This window comes from Canis lupus, chromosome 21 (genome assembly GCF_011100685.1).
Source record: "Canis lupus familiaris isolate Mischka breed German Shepherd chromosome 21, alternate assembly UU_Cfam_GSD_1.0, whole genome shotgun sequence".
NCBI classification, from domain to species: Eukaryota; Metazoa; Chordata; class Mammalia; order Carnivora; family Canidae; genus Canis; species Canis lupus.
The window spans coordinates 24,413,806-24,428,245 of NC_049242.1; the positions used below are offsets into that span (position 1 = coordinate 24,413,806).

Consider the following 14,440-nt stretch of genomic DNA (forward strand, 5'->3'; position numbering starts at 1 on the left):
AAGATGAAGGAAACAGGTTGCAGAAATAAGATCCTGGAGAAAACAGAAGAAGACAGAATAATGGAGATAACATGGTAGGGATCACTTTGGAACGGATATGGGAAAGCGAGAAATAAAACAGCCATAGGGCAAACATTTTGAAAGGGAGAGAGGCAAAAAGAAAGCATTCTCCAACCTTCCCATTGAAATTTCAGGAATGGTCACATAGGAAAGTTGGTTAGGGCCTAGAGAGTTATTTATAAAAAAAAGAGATCTTAAAAGCTCTTTCTTTCCCCTTAAAATATAATGAAAAAACTAGGTCCTCCATTGCACTTTTGACACTGTTCTCTGTTCTCTGTCATGCTGAGCTGTCTGGAACCCCCGACCATGGGGCAGCCTGGAGAATTCCAGAGTGTGTGGCACCAGGCTCTAGTGGGTTCCCCCCAGTTGTCCCAGGGTACCTCACACCATACACATGGAGCTCCACATAAGGCACATCACCCACAGAGTAAGCTGTTAGACAATATGTGACAGGGTCTTTAAAATTCACAGGGAAAATATGCAAATCCCCACATATCCACCATCAGTTATGATACAGAAAAATAAACATGTCAAGAAAGATGAATGCAAATACTTTGAGAAGCTATTGTTTCTAGATTGTTTCATGCTGTACCTTTACCATTTATTAGATATTGTGGGCCTGAGGATAATACAATTTTTTCATTATCTTGATATTATGGAGGACATTTTGAAAAATGAGAAACAGTTATGCTTCATTGTCCAGTTTTACTAAAGACTGTCTATGGTTTCTTGGCATTAAAAGGCAGCAATACATTGATATTACGAACCAGTATAGATCATCAAATATTTTCTTTTTTTTTAAGATTTTATTTATTTATTCATGAGAGACACAGAGAGAGAGAAAAAGAGAGAGGCAGGCAGAGAGGCAGAGACACAGGCAGAGGGAGAAGCAGGCTCTATGCAGGGAGCCCGACGTGGGACTCGATCCCGGGTCTCCAGGATCAGGCCCTGGGCTGAAGGCACTGCTAAACCGCTGAGCCACCCGGGCTGCCCAAATATTTTCTTTTTGAAGTTTGGAGGAATGATCACAACTTCCACCAATAAAGGCAGCAGAAAATCCCACAGAAACTTGGTAGGTAGTATAAACTGGTCAGACCACAAAAATGACATAAAGACATGCATTTTGCCTGAGAAATACACTATAGTTAAGATCACTGATTCAGGTCCTTAACTTTCTGGATCACTAGATTATAATGTGGTACATAGTTTATATAATAAAGGATTTTTTATTTGAGCATATCAATCTCTGATGACAATTTCATCCTTCAACGTTTTATTTTTTTTATTTTTTGTATTTTTTTTTTTCCTTCAACGTTTTATAATGAAATGACTGCAAGATGACTAGGTGATTACTTTGAAACTATTCCTTTCAATAGATAAGCATACTAATGTTGCTGGGCTTGCAAATGTCCTTGAGATATACTTATCATTGGTTAAGAATGATGTTTCCATGTATTGCTGATTGGGCTTTACCCATAAGAAGAGACAAGTAATAAATTTGGATCAACTTCATTATCATGGTGGAATATACCCCCTATAAACAAATTAAAAAGTAGTTTACATCCACAAAAGATATTCTTATCGGGCATGGGGAAGAAAGTAGGAGTCCTGAACATGGAGCTTTGTCAGCTCTGATACTGATTCTTGATCCAGCTGACACAACCAGTATAAGCAGTTTGGGTCGGTCTACAGGATACACAACTATTTGACTCAACTCTTACCTTTTTTTTTTTTTTTAACTCTTACCTTTTAACTGATGGGAAACCTTTCACCAAAAGTTGGCAAACACGGGATCCCTGGGTGGCTCAGCGGTTTAGCGCCTGCCTTTGGCCCAGGGCGCGATCCTGGAGTCCCGGGATCAAGTCCCACGTCAGGCTCCCGGCATGGAGCCTGCTTCTCCCTCTGCCTGTGTCTCTGCCTCTCTCTCTCTCTCTGTCTATCATAAATAAATAAATAAATCTTTAAAAAAAAAAAAAAAGTTGGCAAACTCTCACATGAGTCTCTGGACAGCTTCCTTACAGAATTAGAAAAGATTCAAAACACTTAGGAAGGAGAAATGCAGACTACAGAGACATTTTGATCAGGCACTTACAGAAACACAACACTGTCTGCATAACAATAACAACCCAATTATGGCTTTCTTCTGAATCTCTTACACTGTAAAAGCCTTCCTGATTTGAACCCTAGGACTTGCAGCAGACTTGTAAACAAAAAATTACAAATTTCTTATTTCCATGGCTCCTCTCACTAATAGATCCAACCCATCAGCAGTAGTACTGCTCTCCATTTTAGACCCATTATCCAGAAATCAAATCCCCAATTTTATTACTGTCTAAAAGTATAAGACTTCAAAAACGGTCAGGTAAATTTCATGGTATTCTTAAGCATTAACAATGTCTGGGAGTCATAAACCTGAAGTAACTTCTACTTTACATATGCTCATGACATTGAACAATGGGATGGGAGAAATTTTTCCCATTTGATAAAACAACTAGGAGAGTCACGTGTCATGTCAATATGGGTGTTCATGAAGCTTTGCAAATATTAAAGAACAAAATGCGCTTGCACGGATTTTTGTGGTTATGTTACTATGTTGTATACTTCTAAACAATCTACAAATAGAAAGCTTGATGATGTTTCTGAGAAGAAAGAAGAACCTGATTTAACTTCCTACACAGAGCAAATGAAAGTACAGAATCATTTGAAGTAGTCACGGAGGAAGCAACTACAGATTCGACAACAAAACAGAACTCTGATGTTGCTACAACAGAAGCTGACTGGTTTCCACTTGTGCTGTGCTTTGAAATTCCTGTTTAGCTCTGAATTAAACAAGATCAACAGTTTGTAGGAAAACTGCTACACATAACCTTTGCAGAGAAGAAAGCCTTCAAAAACTCCATTCAAAACAAACAACTCCATTCTAATTGGTAACTCTGTCTACATGTCCTTAAGTTTTCATTCATTCTAGGAAGGAGCTTTAACACTGGATATTCACACTAAAGCCAGTTCTTCTTTTTCTCCTTCTTCATATTTTATTTATCTGATAGAGGGAGAGCACAAGCAGGGGGAGTGACAGAGGGAGAGGAAGAAGCAGACTCTCCACTGAGCAGGGAGCCCTATGTGGGGCCTGATCACAGGACCCTGGGATCATGACCTGAACCAAAGGCAGACATGCAACCAACTGAGCCACCCAAGTGCCCCTGAAGCCAGTTTTTCAAGTTTGATTTACCATCTTTTTTTTTTTTAATTTTTTTTTATTTATTTATGATAGTCACACACAGAGAGAGAGAGAGGCAGAGACACAGGCAGAGGGAGAAGCAGGCTCCATGCCAGGAGCCTGATGTGGGACTCGATCCTGGATCTCGCCCTGGGCCAAAGGCAGACGCTCAACTGCTGAGCCACCCAGGCATCCCTAACAGATTGTTTTTGGCAATCCAAACTGTATTTTTTTATTTTGAGTTAATCTGCATTTCATTTTCTAAATCTAAGGATAAACTTCATAGGCTTCATGATGACTGTTAACATTTATAAGCCATCACAAAGAATACTGTAATGGTGATTTTATATGTTAATTTATCAAATAGAAATCTTGTTTAATTTTATATTTTGTTACCTATGCTTTTGGGGATAATGAGAAGACATGTAACTGTTCCTGTGAAAATACTTCTTGGTATTTAGAGTAGAAACATTATAAACATCCAGTATTGAGAAATTTGATGAGACAGTAAGAATTCCTGTGGATATCTACAAATTATGTATATCAATTGAACCTTGTTGAAGGTATGCAAATCAGCAATAGTTATGTATAATTTAACTTTGTTTTATAGGGTCTTAACTCAGACTATAAAGATTCACTGATAAGAGAAGTTATGGAAAACATTTTTTTTAACTCATTTAGAATTCATTCAAAGTGCAATAAGCAGCCCTTGAAAGGACATTAACCCAATTTGCATTTTGTTTTTTTTCCTTTTTTTATTATCAGCTTTATTGACATATAATATACCATATAATTCATTCATTTAAAGAGAAAGTCAACAGTTTTTAGTATAGAGTTGTGCAACCATCACCACAACCAGTTTTAGAACATTTTCATCATCCCAAAACAACAAGCCCCTCCTTACCCTGTGCCTGTCATGCCCCAATTCCCTCCATCCAACCCAGCCCTGCTTTCTGCCTCTATAGAGTTGCCTATTATGACATTTCATATAAGTGAAAATATGAAAGGAGGCATACCGTATGTGGTCTTTTGTGTCTGACTTCTTTCATTTAGCATACTGTTGTCAAGGTTCGTCTATGTTGTAGCACGTACCAGTACTTCATTTCTTTTTATTGCTGACAAAAGATGCATCTTTTAACTCTTAACAGTGTTTTTCTCATTCAACATTTAAAACATAGGGTTTGTTTCTTGCCAGTGAATATTCATTAAAAATTTTAATTCAATCCTGTTACTGTAAATGTTTAAAGTATTTCTATAAGGCTTTATGTTGCCATTCCCCCACCCCCCATTTTTTTTTTTAGGAACCAAGGGAGAAAGGAACATCAAAAAGGATAGGGAAGTTTAAAAAATATGGTTCAATTTGATATCTCACGTAGGTTTTTAAAAAATCAGCTTTACATCATTTTTTTTTTAATGTATGATCATCAAATTTTCTTGATTTCTTTTTTAAAATATCCAATCAGGGGCATCTGGCTAGCTCAGCCCAGGAACATTAGACTCTTGATCTTGGGGTTGTGAGTTCAAACCCCAAATAGGGTGTAGAGATTACTTAAAAATAAAATATTTTTAAAAATGCACAATCAGGTAATTTTGTGTTTATGGGGGGGGGGGGAGGGTTTAACATAGCCAACCTCCTCAACATCTCAAATTATCAGAGACATTTGAAATGTTTATTTTTTTGAAATGTTTAATATTTTCTTTTTTTACTTAATATTTTCTCATGTTGGTTTTTATTACCTGATGTTTTCAATATTTTTGGCATTCTTGTGTCTTTTTCATTGGCAGTGTTTCAAACAGTTTGTATTTAAAATTTTTAAGTTTTATTTTATTTTTTTAAGACTTTTATTTATTTATTCATGAGAGGCAGAGAGAGAGAGAGGCAGAGACATAGGGAGAGGGACAAACAGGCCCGATGCAGGAAGCCTGATGCGGGGATGCAATCCCAGAATCCCGGGGTCACGCCCTGAGTCAAAGGCAGATGCTCAACCACTGAGCCACCGAGGCATCCCTAAAATTTTTAAGTTTTAAAAGTGTATTGTTTTCTAGTATGATATCAACTTTATAAACTCTGTCAGTTTGATCACTGGAACATATGTTTACAAACAAACTGGGATATATATATTCAACGAAATAGATGTGAAACAAGTTTTTAAAAAGCACTTACCAGGCAGCCCACGTGGCTCAGTGGTTTAGCGCCCCCTTCACCCCATAGCCTGATCCTGGAGTCCCAGGATCCAGTCCCACGTCGGGCTCCCTGCATGGAGCCTGCTTCTCCCTCTGCCTGTGTCTCTGCCTCCTTCTCTCTGTGTGTGTGTGTGTCTCATGAATAAATAAATAAAATGTTAAAAAAAAAAAAAAAGCACTTACCTGTTTCTATACTGATCTGTCTACAGGACCTCTAATGACTTGGACAAGCTGCTTGCTAAAAATCCAGAGGTACAGCGCCTGTAGCAGTGCTAATCTGCTTGGCTCCATTCAAAATAAAAGAGAATTTAAGGGGTTTGTTTTTTGTTTGTTTGTTTTGTTTTGTTTTCAAACTCTTGTGTTGAGAGAATTTGTTCTAACAGGATTTCTCCTTAAAGAATCCATGCTGGGTCCTGGGAATCTCTACCTCCTTTTTAAAAGTTCACACACCATCCTTTCAACAACCCTTGGATTTTGCCAGGGATGAATAAACACCTCATGGGTATATGATCTTTGGAATCCAAATTCTTCCCTGTTTTGGCAATCAGGGTGACGCTTTTCATTTTCAGGCCATTAGTTCCATCCTGTTCTTTCTGTCTCCTCAGGTTCAGCAGTTTCACCGCCAGTCACAAAGCATCCTGGGAATCACTTCAAGAGACAAAGAGAAGGGGATCCCTGGGTGGGCGCAGCGCTTTGGCGCCTGCCTTTGGCCCAGGGCGCGATCCTGGAGACCCGGGATCGAATCCCACGTCGGGCTCCCAGTGCATGGAGCCTGCTTCTCCCTCTGCCCATGTCTCTGCCTCTCTCTGTGGCTATCATAAAAAAAAAAAAAGACAGAGAGAGAGACAAAGAGAAGCTTGTGTAAAAGTGAGACCAGCTGGTGGATGGCCGACTCCTCAGTACCAGAAAGAATTCTCTGGCCTGACTTCTCAGTTTCCACTTTGCTTCTGCTTCTGCCAGGCCATGGGCTCAATGTTTTTCTCTCCTGCTAGAACTATCCAGACCCATTCCAGTTATTCTCAGCTGACAATGTCTGCTTGTGGACAATTCAGAAAACAAACACGCGGTGCCTGATACACCAGGATTCAAGCCACGGCTCACCACTTCGCAGCTGTGTGACATGAAGCAGGTGATTTGACCTCTTGGGGAGCTGCGTCCTTATCTGTAAAACTGAGGCTAATATCGGCCTCACAGGATTATGCGAAGTATTCATACTGAACGTGAAGGTGGTAATGGCAGTTGCCAAACGTTCGTCGTCCCCCAACCCCCATCTTCCCATTACACTTTAACAGGCACTTTCAACAGCAGCCCAAGCAGCGCGCCCTGAGGCCCCACTGTCTGTGCGCCCCTGAGTGCTGGATGCTGAAAATACCGGCAATAGCTTCCTGCTCTCGAGAAGTTTACAATCTACTCAGGGGAATCGCTTCCACTAGCTCGATTCATCCCTTAGAAATAGTCCTGGCTGAAAGGATGAAAACTGGAAGAAAGGGACGGAGAGCCCAAGGGCGAACAGTCCTCCCTCCTACTTCACAGACGTCTTATTTGTCCCAGCCACAGGACCCAGTTACTGGTTTTTTACATGTCCGTCACCCCGACAGGACTGCCAGCCACCTGAGGGCGACCCAGGTTTGGCTCATCTAAGGCACGTTCTCATCTCGGGCCTAGGCGCGCAGCAGGCCCGGGCCGCGTTCCGCCTTCTCAGTCGCGGGGCGCCGGCCGCGCACTCAGCTGCAGGTGGGGGCGGGAGCGTCACGCTCGGTGCCTCGGTCCCGCCAGGCCGGAAGTCCCGCGGGACCCCTAGGCAAGGCTGCTGTGTGGCGGGAGACGCCCGGAAGCCGGGCAGCTCCCCGCAGCCGTTGGCGGTAACCCGCCACCTGCCACTGCAGCCCTGATTGGCTCCTTCCTCGGCCAACGCGGAGGCTTTAACCAATCGCCGGCGGCCGGGAGGCCCCGCCCCGCGAGAGCTCCCTGAGGCAGGAGCTTTGTGTTTGCCGGTGAAAGGGGGGGGTGGGCTCCACCCGAGCCTCATGGGACACTGTTAGAAAAAGCCCTGGCGGGGTGCCGGGGGGCGGGGGGAGCTGAGGTGTGTGTGACCCTGGGCAGGGTCTGCTTCTCTCCAGGCGTCAGGAAGTTAGCGGACCGGAGCGAGGGAGTGACCCTGCAGGGGAACGAAGGGGTAGACGCGGGGATCCGTCCGCTTGGAAATGGGAGCAGAGGAGGGCGCTCGGAGAACCTGGGGCGTGACAGTCTTTGAGGAAAGGCGGTGGCTAGAGGGTCGCCTCACCCCGAGTCCGCAGGCCCCGCCCCGCCCCGCAGGCCCCGCCCCCCGAGCCCATAACCGCGCGGCAGACTCCGCGGAGCCCACTGCGAACACGGCCGCAGCTCTCGGCTTGTGAGCCCCGCCCGTGCCCCCTCCGCGCGCTCTCCGCCCGCCGACAGACAGAGCCGCCCGCGCTCCCGTGTTCTCCTTGCGGCCCGGTGAGCCCGGGCCCCTCCCGCCCCAGCCCTGCGCGGGCTAAACCTGCCGCACGCCCGCTACCGGGTAGCGCGGACCCGCGCCCTTCCCGCTCTTCAATTTCTTTCCTCTTCTCCCAGCCTAGCTTATATTTTTCCTCTCTGTCCTCTGTCTTTTCCTTTACCTCTCTTCTTTCCCTCCTTTTCCTTCCCCGTCCTTTCTTTATCTTTCACGTTCACGTTGGCTGTAATTTAAGCCTCTACCCTTCCAACTCTCTCCCCTGGGCCTGGATGCCCAGCTCCGCCTTGAATGGGGGCCTTGGGCCGGGGCAACTATCTGAATGACCTTCCCCTCCTGAAGAAGAGGAGGTTTGGAGCAGAGTCTGCCCTCAGCCGGTCTCACCTCCTCACATCCCACCCCTGGGGCCTACTTGACTCTCAGAGAGTCTCTGACCTTTCATGACCTCCTTTCAACACTTCCACTCACCAGTCTGCTGACTGTTGTGGGGGATGCTTCTTCAGAATACACACTGCCACCAAAGCAGAAATCTGGGAGTCAATGTGTGATACTAAGAGAGCAGACAAGGGAAGGAGGACTCCTGGGTTCATTTACCCCCATCCAGTGTGTGCACTGAATTATTTGTCCCTAGCTGCCCTGGGTGAGATGGACCCTGTTCCTTACTCCTCCTCACCTCCCCACTTAAGGATTGTGTGGGGTTTGTGTGCCTTGGGCAGGTGGCCCTTTCCTTGCTGGAGTGTAATCTGTGAAGGCAGATTTGCCATTCTAAACTCTCTTGGGGCACCTGGGTGGTTCAGTCGGTTCAGCCTTTGACTGTTGGCTTCATTCAGCTCAGGTCATGTTCTGGGGATGATAGTGGAATCCAGCTAGTACTGGGCTCTGTACTCAGCCCAGAATCTGCTAGAGATTCTCTCCCTTCCTTTGCCCTTCCCCCACCACTCGCATGCTCTCTTTCTCCTTCTCTAAAATAAAAATCTTAACACAGATTCTCTTCTTTGCCCTCATCCACAGGACACATAGTATGACTATTAGGTGTTTCGTCTCCCAGCCATTTTCTATGGAAAACCAAGGAGATCGGGCCATGATAGCCACTGGCAGCTTTGAAGAATGGGATGCCTTTAGAGAAGCTTGATCTTGGAGGCCTCAGCGTGAGACCTTACAAAGCCGGGTAAGTGTCCAGTCTAAGGGAGGGATCTCCTGATTCCAACAGTGCTTTGGCCTGGGGGTAGGGGTCAGTAGGATATTAGCAAAAATAACTACACCACATCCCCACCCCCAGTGAAGTTGCTCTTCAGAGTTCACAAGTACTCTTATGTATCCCTGGTCTCATTCTATCCTCTAAGCTGACCTTGACAAGCCAGGGATGGTGGTCCCCATATTTATAAAGGAAGAAATTGAAGCCTGAATGGGATAGTGATTAGTCCTTGGTCGTCCTGGAAATCACCAGCAGAGCTAGGACAAACTTTCTAGGTCCCAGTTTTTATTTATTCTTCTTAGTAGGGTCTTTAGCACAAGTGACCATTGCTCCCATACTCAACGCCTCTGAAAGACCTGGGCAAACCCAAAGCAGCAATCAAAATGGCAGCTGAGCCTCAGTGTACTTGTTTTTGAGATGGACAGGAGCTGGGTCTTGTTCTTCTCTGGCCTTCACAACAGTGCATGTAGCACAGGATCAGGATATGACTGACTCATTTATCATGTCTCTGATGCCCAGAGAAGGGACACGATTTGCCTGAACCTTCTCAGAACTGTCATATTTGGCATAAGAGAACTTGGGTGTTAGATTTCCTTGTAAAAGCCCTGCCTTTGCTGGGGGCTGAGAAGACCACAGGACACAAATGTTCTGGACACCAGTGCAAAGCAAACTGAATAAGCTATGGAGCCTGTACATGTGGCTCTTACTAAGTTCCCTCATCTGTTACGTAGAGTTAAGGCAGCCACTTCATAGGGCTGCTCTGAAGAGCAAGTGAGCTAATAGAGTGCTCCAGGCAGTGGGATGGGGAAGGTATGGAACACATCCGGGAGGAGAGGGATGTGAGAGAAGGGGAGCTGGGGAATTTGAAGCATCTTCATCAACCCATCTGCCATTTGAGTACCAATGTTCACTGAGCTTCATATGGCCAGGCTCCAGGGAAACTCAAGGCCAGGCCTAGCCTATAGGAGCTCTGGATGCAGTTGAGTGGTGAGTAGCCTCTGGATTTCACTGTTTGCCCCAGCTACCTGGAGTGAGAAGCCCAAGAGGAAGAAGCTGGGCGAGCTGTTTGTGTCCAGAGGTCTTTGTGTTCACAACAGACCAGCCACATCCTCCCTCTGCTGGCCAGCATTTTCCTCATGATACGGGTAGCCAATCAGGCCAAGCTCAGAGCAGCTGCTCCCCTGAAGTCAGAGAAGTGAGCTCAGGCAAGGGAGAAGCAGGTCACCCTCCCCCATTGGGGGTGCTGGGCTCACTTCCTCCCCAGGCTGCGGAGGCAGCATAGAAGGGTGTTGTTCCAACTCTGAGAACAAAATGGAGCTTTTGGTTTCCTGTGTCACTTTTCATAGCTCTGACCTGCACCTCCCCATCCCCGCCCCTTCTGTGGTGAAGATGTGGATCCCCTGTGTTGAAGGAGAGGAAATGGGCCAGAGAGGGAGACCACTTTCCCTGCATCACACAGTAGTTTAGGGGGAGAGGGTCCAGTGCTTATGCACCTACTCTCACCCCTGAGAGTTACCCAGTATCCTTCAAGGCCCAGCTAAATATTACCTTTTCCAGTTACCAACTCTTCCATACCTCTACCCAGAGAGAATTGTTCCCTCCATTTTGAGAGTATGTCCTGTAAGCCCTGAATGCAGTGCAGCTTGAATTACCTGCCCATCCCCGTGCCAGACAGTAAGCCTCCTCTAGGGTCGATACTGTCTTGGGCATATCAGTGAACCAGCACCCAGCAAAGCAGTCTTGAAAGAATGACTTTAGAGGGTACCCCGGGTGGCTCAGCAGTTTAGCGCGGCCTTTGGCCCAGGGCCTAATCCTGGGTACCCGGGATCGTGTTCCGCTTCGGGCTACCTGCATGGAGACTGCTTCTCCCTCTGCCTGTGTCTCTGCCTCTCTCTATCTCTGTCTCATGAATAAATAAAATCTTTAAAAAAAAAAAAAAAATGACTTGCGAGAGCTCAAGTTGAGTGGGACTGGGGAAGAAAATTCCTAGTGGGCTGGGAAGGGGTTGAACTGGTCTCTCCCATTCCATTTTTTCTAGACTTAGACAATTTCAGACCCGTAGGAACCTCTCCTGCTTAAGAGATCCAGAGCATAAGCCTGTGAGTTTGTGCCTGTCAGGTCTTGGTCTGATCAGAACCTTTTCCTGACTTCTGCCGGCCCTCCAGGTCTATCTGCAGGAGCAGGAATGTGGGCATGATCAGTGAAATCTCTGCACCCAGCACACAGAAGCTGGGTCACTGCCCATTGTGAGGCCCTGACCAGACTCTCCCTGTAGTGAAAAGGAGGGGGCTCTTCACAGAATGTGTTCTCCTCCAGCAGGAATTCTCCAGCCCCTATTTGAGTACTTCCCGAGTACACTCCTGTTTTCCCTCACAAGGTTGCTCTGGTTCTTGCTTAGGGAGGTGGTACTACCAAGGTAAGTGTGGGGTGGTGAGCAGGACAGGACTGTTGCTAATGGGGCTTCTCTCTCCTTGGCTTAGATTCCGGCAGAGTTCTTCTATCTCGTCTTGTTGCTGACTGAAGGTGACCCCTTCTCCAGTCTTTCTCCATCTCCTGGGAGGTAGTGAGCAGTCAGCATTATGGTTGGGTTCAAGGCTACGGATGTACCCCCTACTGCCACTGTGAAGTTCCTGGGGGCTGGCACAGCTGCCTGCATTGCAGATCTCATCACCTTTCCTCTGGACACCGCTAAAGTCCGGCTGCAGGTGAGGGGATGAAGCCTGGGGTCCTGATGTTGTCTAGTCTGCTCTGCCTGAAGACACGGACTCCTTAAGGGTCAGGAAAGTGTTTAGAACTGTAAACTATGGAGCATAGGGATGGCAGGAGATGGGAAGGACAGCCTGCCTATCCATACAACCACCCAATTTGATCTTGCAGATCCAAGGAGAAAGGCAGGGGCCAGTGCGGGCTGCGGCCAGCGCCCAGTACCGAGGCGTGCTAGGCACCATCCTGACCATGGTGCGCACTGAGGGCCCCCGTAGCCTCTACAGTGGGCTGGTCGCCGGCCTGCAGCGCCAGATGAGCTTTGCCTCTGTCCGCATCGGCCTCTACGACTCTGTCAAGCAATTCTACACCAAGGGTTCTGAGCGTGAGTATGGAACTGGGCCATAGGCCTCTTGGCCTTTTCTTCTTGGTGATGATTGATCCCATCAAATCATCCTTGATTGATGATTTGCTGTATAGCTCCTTTAGGCTCCAAGATCCCTAGGAGGATCCTCTGATCCTCCTAATGATTTCTGAATACCTGGGCTATGCTAAGGTCTGTGAGGGGCATCTTTCCAGGACAGTCCTCACAACCACTTTGAGAGTAGACAGTATCTACAAATGAAGAGACTGAGTCTTACTCAGGGTGCAAAGGATGTGGCCAAGGGCACACAATGGAGAGCCGGAAATAATGCCCAGGATTTTTGCCTCCAAAGCCACACTTCCATTTCATCTCAGCATGCCTTGCCTGCCCTCCATTTTACACAGGTGGAAACTGAGAACCCAGATCAAAAGGTTAACTTTTCCCAAGCTTACATGGCAGGGAGAAATAGATGTGGTAAGAGAACCCAAGTCTTAGGAGTCCCAGACCTTGAGAAGGCCACCTCTCTCTGAGCTTTGGTTTCACATTTGCCAAGTGAAAAGGATTGTGATTTCTCAGAGCATTTACTCTGCTGAGCAGAGGCTCATTATGTCCTGCTCCTTCCTATGACCTTGTGCCTAGCAAGTAGTAGACATTCACAGTGTTATTTTCTTTGATGAAAGGAGTTTTTTGAGCAAGAGCTTGTCTGTATCCTAATCCCAAAAGGCAAGAGATTACAGTGATGAGGTGGTTTTGGTGAGGAGAGATAGAAAATGAGTACAGCCACAGTTGGGCACTGACCCCCATGGTTCTCCCACAGATGCTGGCATCGGGAGCCGCCTCCTGGCAGGCAGCACCACAGGTGCCTTGGCTGTGGCTGTAGCCCAGCCCACAGATGTAGTAAAGGTCCGGTTCCAGGCTCAGGCCCGGGCTGGAAGTGGCCGGAGATACCAAAGCACTGTTGATGCCTACAAGACCATCGCCCGAGAGGAAGGGTTCCGAGGACTCTGGAAAGGTCAGTGTATCAGTTTATTCTTCCTCATCTTCCTCCTCCCCTGTTCTCTGGTCTCACATCAGTACCATTTCCTTCTGTAGGGACCTCTCCCAATGTTGCTCGTAATGCCATTGTCAACTGTGCTGAGCTGGTGACCTACGATCTCATCAAGGACGCCCTCCTGAAGGCCAACCTCATGACAGGTGAGAGGATAAATGGTGCTGAGTCTCATCCTTCCTGTAATCTAGGAGCAGATGTGGGAGTCTGTTGCCTGAGGACCACATCTTTTCATCCAACTTCCCCTCTGCTTGTGGAATGAGTTTAGATTTACAATATTGAAGCCAGCTGAGATGAACCTCCCACTTTGCATACTGAGGCAAAATGATTCTTAGGTCATCAGAAGTCCCAGCTGGAGTCTCTCCCTCTCCCCTCTCCCCTCTCCCCCTCCCCCTTTCCGCCTGTTCCTCCCCCTCAAACCATCAGACCTCTAAGTATTATTTTTTTCCTACGTTATTTTAATAATCTCTTTCCTTCTGGAGTCCTGACTGCCTTTTCTGCTCCTCCTTGGCAGATGACCTCCCTTGCCACTTCACTTCTGCCTTCGGGGCAGGCTTCTGCACCACCGTCATCGCCTCCCCCGTCGATGTCGTCAAGACGAGATATATGAACTCTGCCCTAGGCCAGTACAGCAGCGCTGGCCACTGTGCCCTCACCATGCTCCAGAAGGAGGGTCCCCGAGCCTTCTACAAAGGGTGAGTCTCTGATCCATCCCACCCAATTCCAAGCCTCCTGGATGCCCATACCTACACACAAGTGGGAGAGAACCACCTGGAACTGATTAGCGACCAGGTGTCAGGCTATTCTGATCCTGGTCTTGGTATTTCACCAGCATTTTCTCATGCTCCTAACTACTTCCAGAGTTGTCATCCCTATTTTATGGGTATTAAAATAGAGACTCACAGGGGATTCTTGCTCACAGCTACACAACTGTGGAGCTCTGTTCCTGGGCCCTCTCAACTTCCTTTGTGACAGCAGCTGGGTTGGATTAGATACCATGGCCCGGTGGAGAGAGTGGGAGGTAGCATGCCCTCAGGAGTCACCAAATTGCCTCCTGTGACCTATGTTTTCTCTCTTCTAGGTTCATGCCTTCCTTTCTCCGTTTGGGTTCCTGGAACGTGGTGATGTTTGTCACCTATGAGCAGCTCAAACGGGCCCTCATGGCTGCCTGCACTTCCCGGGAGGCTCCCTTTTAA

The 14,440-nt window shown here is 46.9% G+C and overlaps 1 protein-coding gene and 1 pseudogene across 1 annotated transcript; both read left to right on the forward strand.

The window, feature by feature from the left end:
* The first annotated feature begins 1,081 nt into the window (after positions 1 to 1,081).
* On the forward strand, positions 1,082 to 2,267 carry LOC119864928 (annotated as a pseudogene).
* A 9,441-nt stretch (positions 2,268 to 11,708) lies between these two features.
* UCP2 (uncoupling protein 2) lies at positions 11,709 to 14,440 on the forward strand. Its single transcript, NM_001003048.1, is given in 6 exon segments — positions 11,709 to 11,834; positions 12,007 to 12,217; positions 13,014 to 13,208; positions 13,289 to 13,390; positions 13,759 to 13,939; positions 14,326 to 14,440. Coding segments are annotated over 6 exon segments (930 nt in total).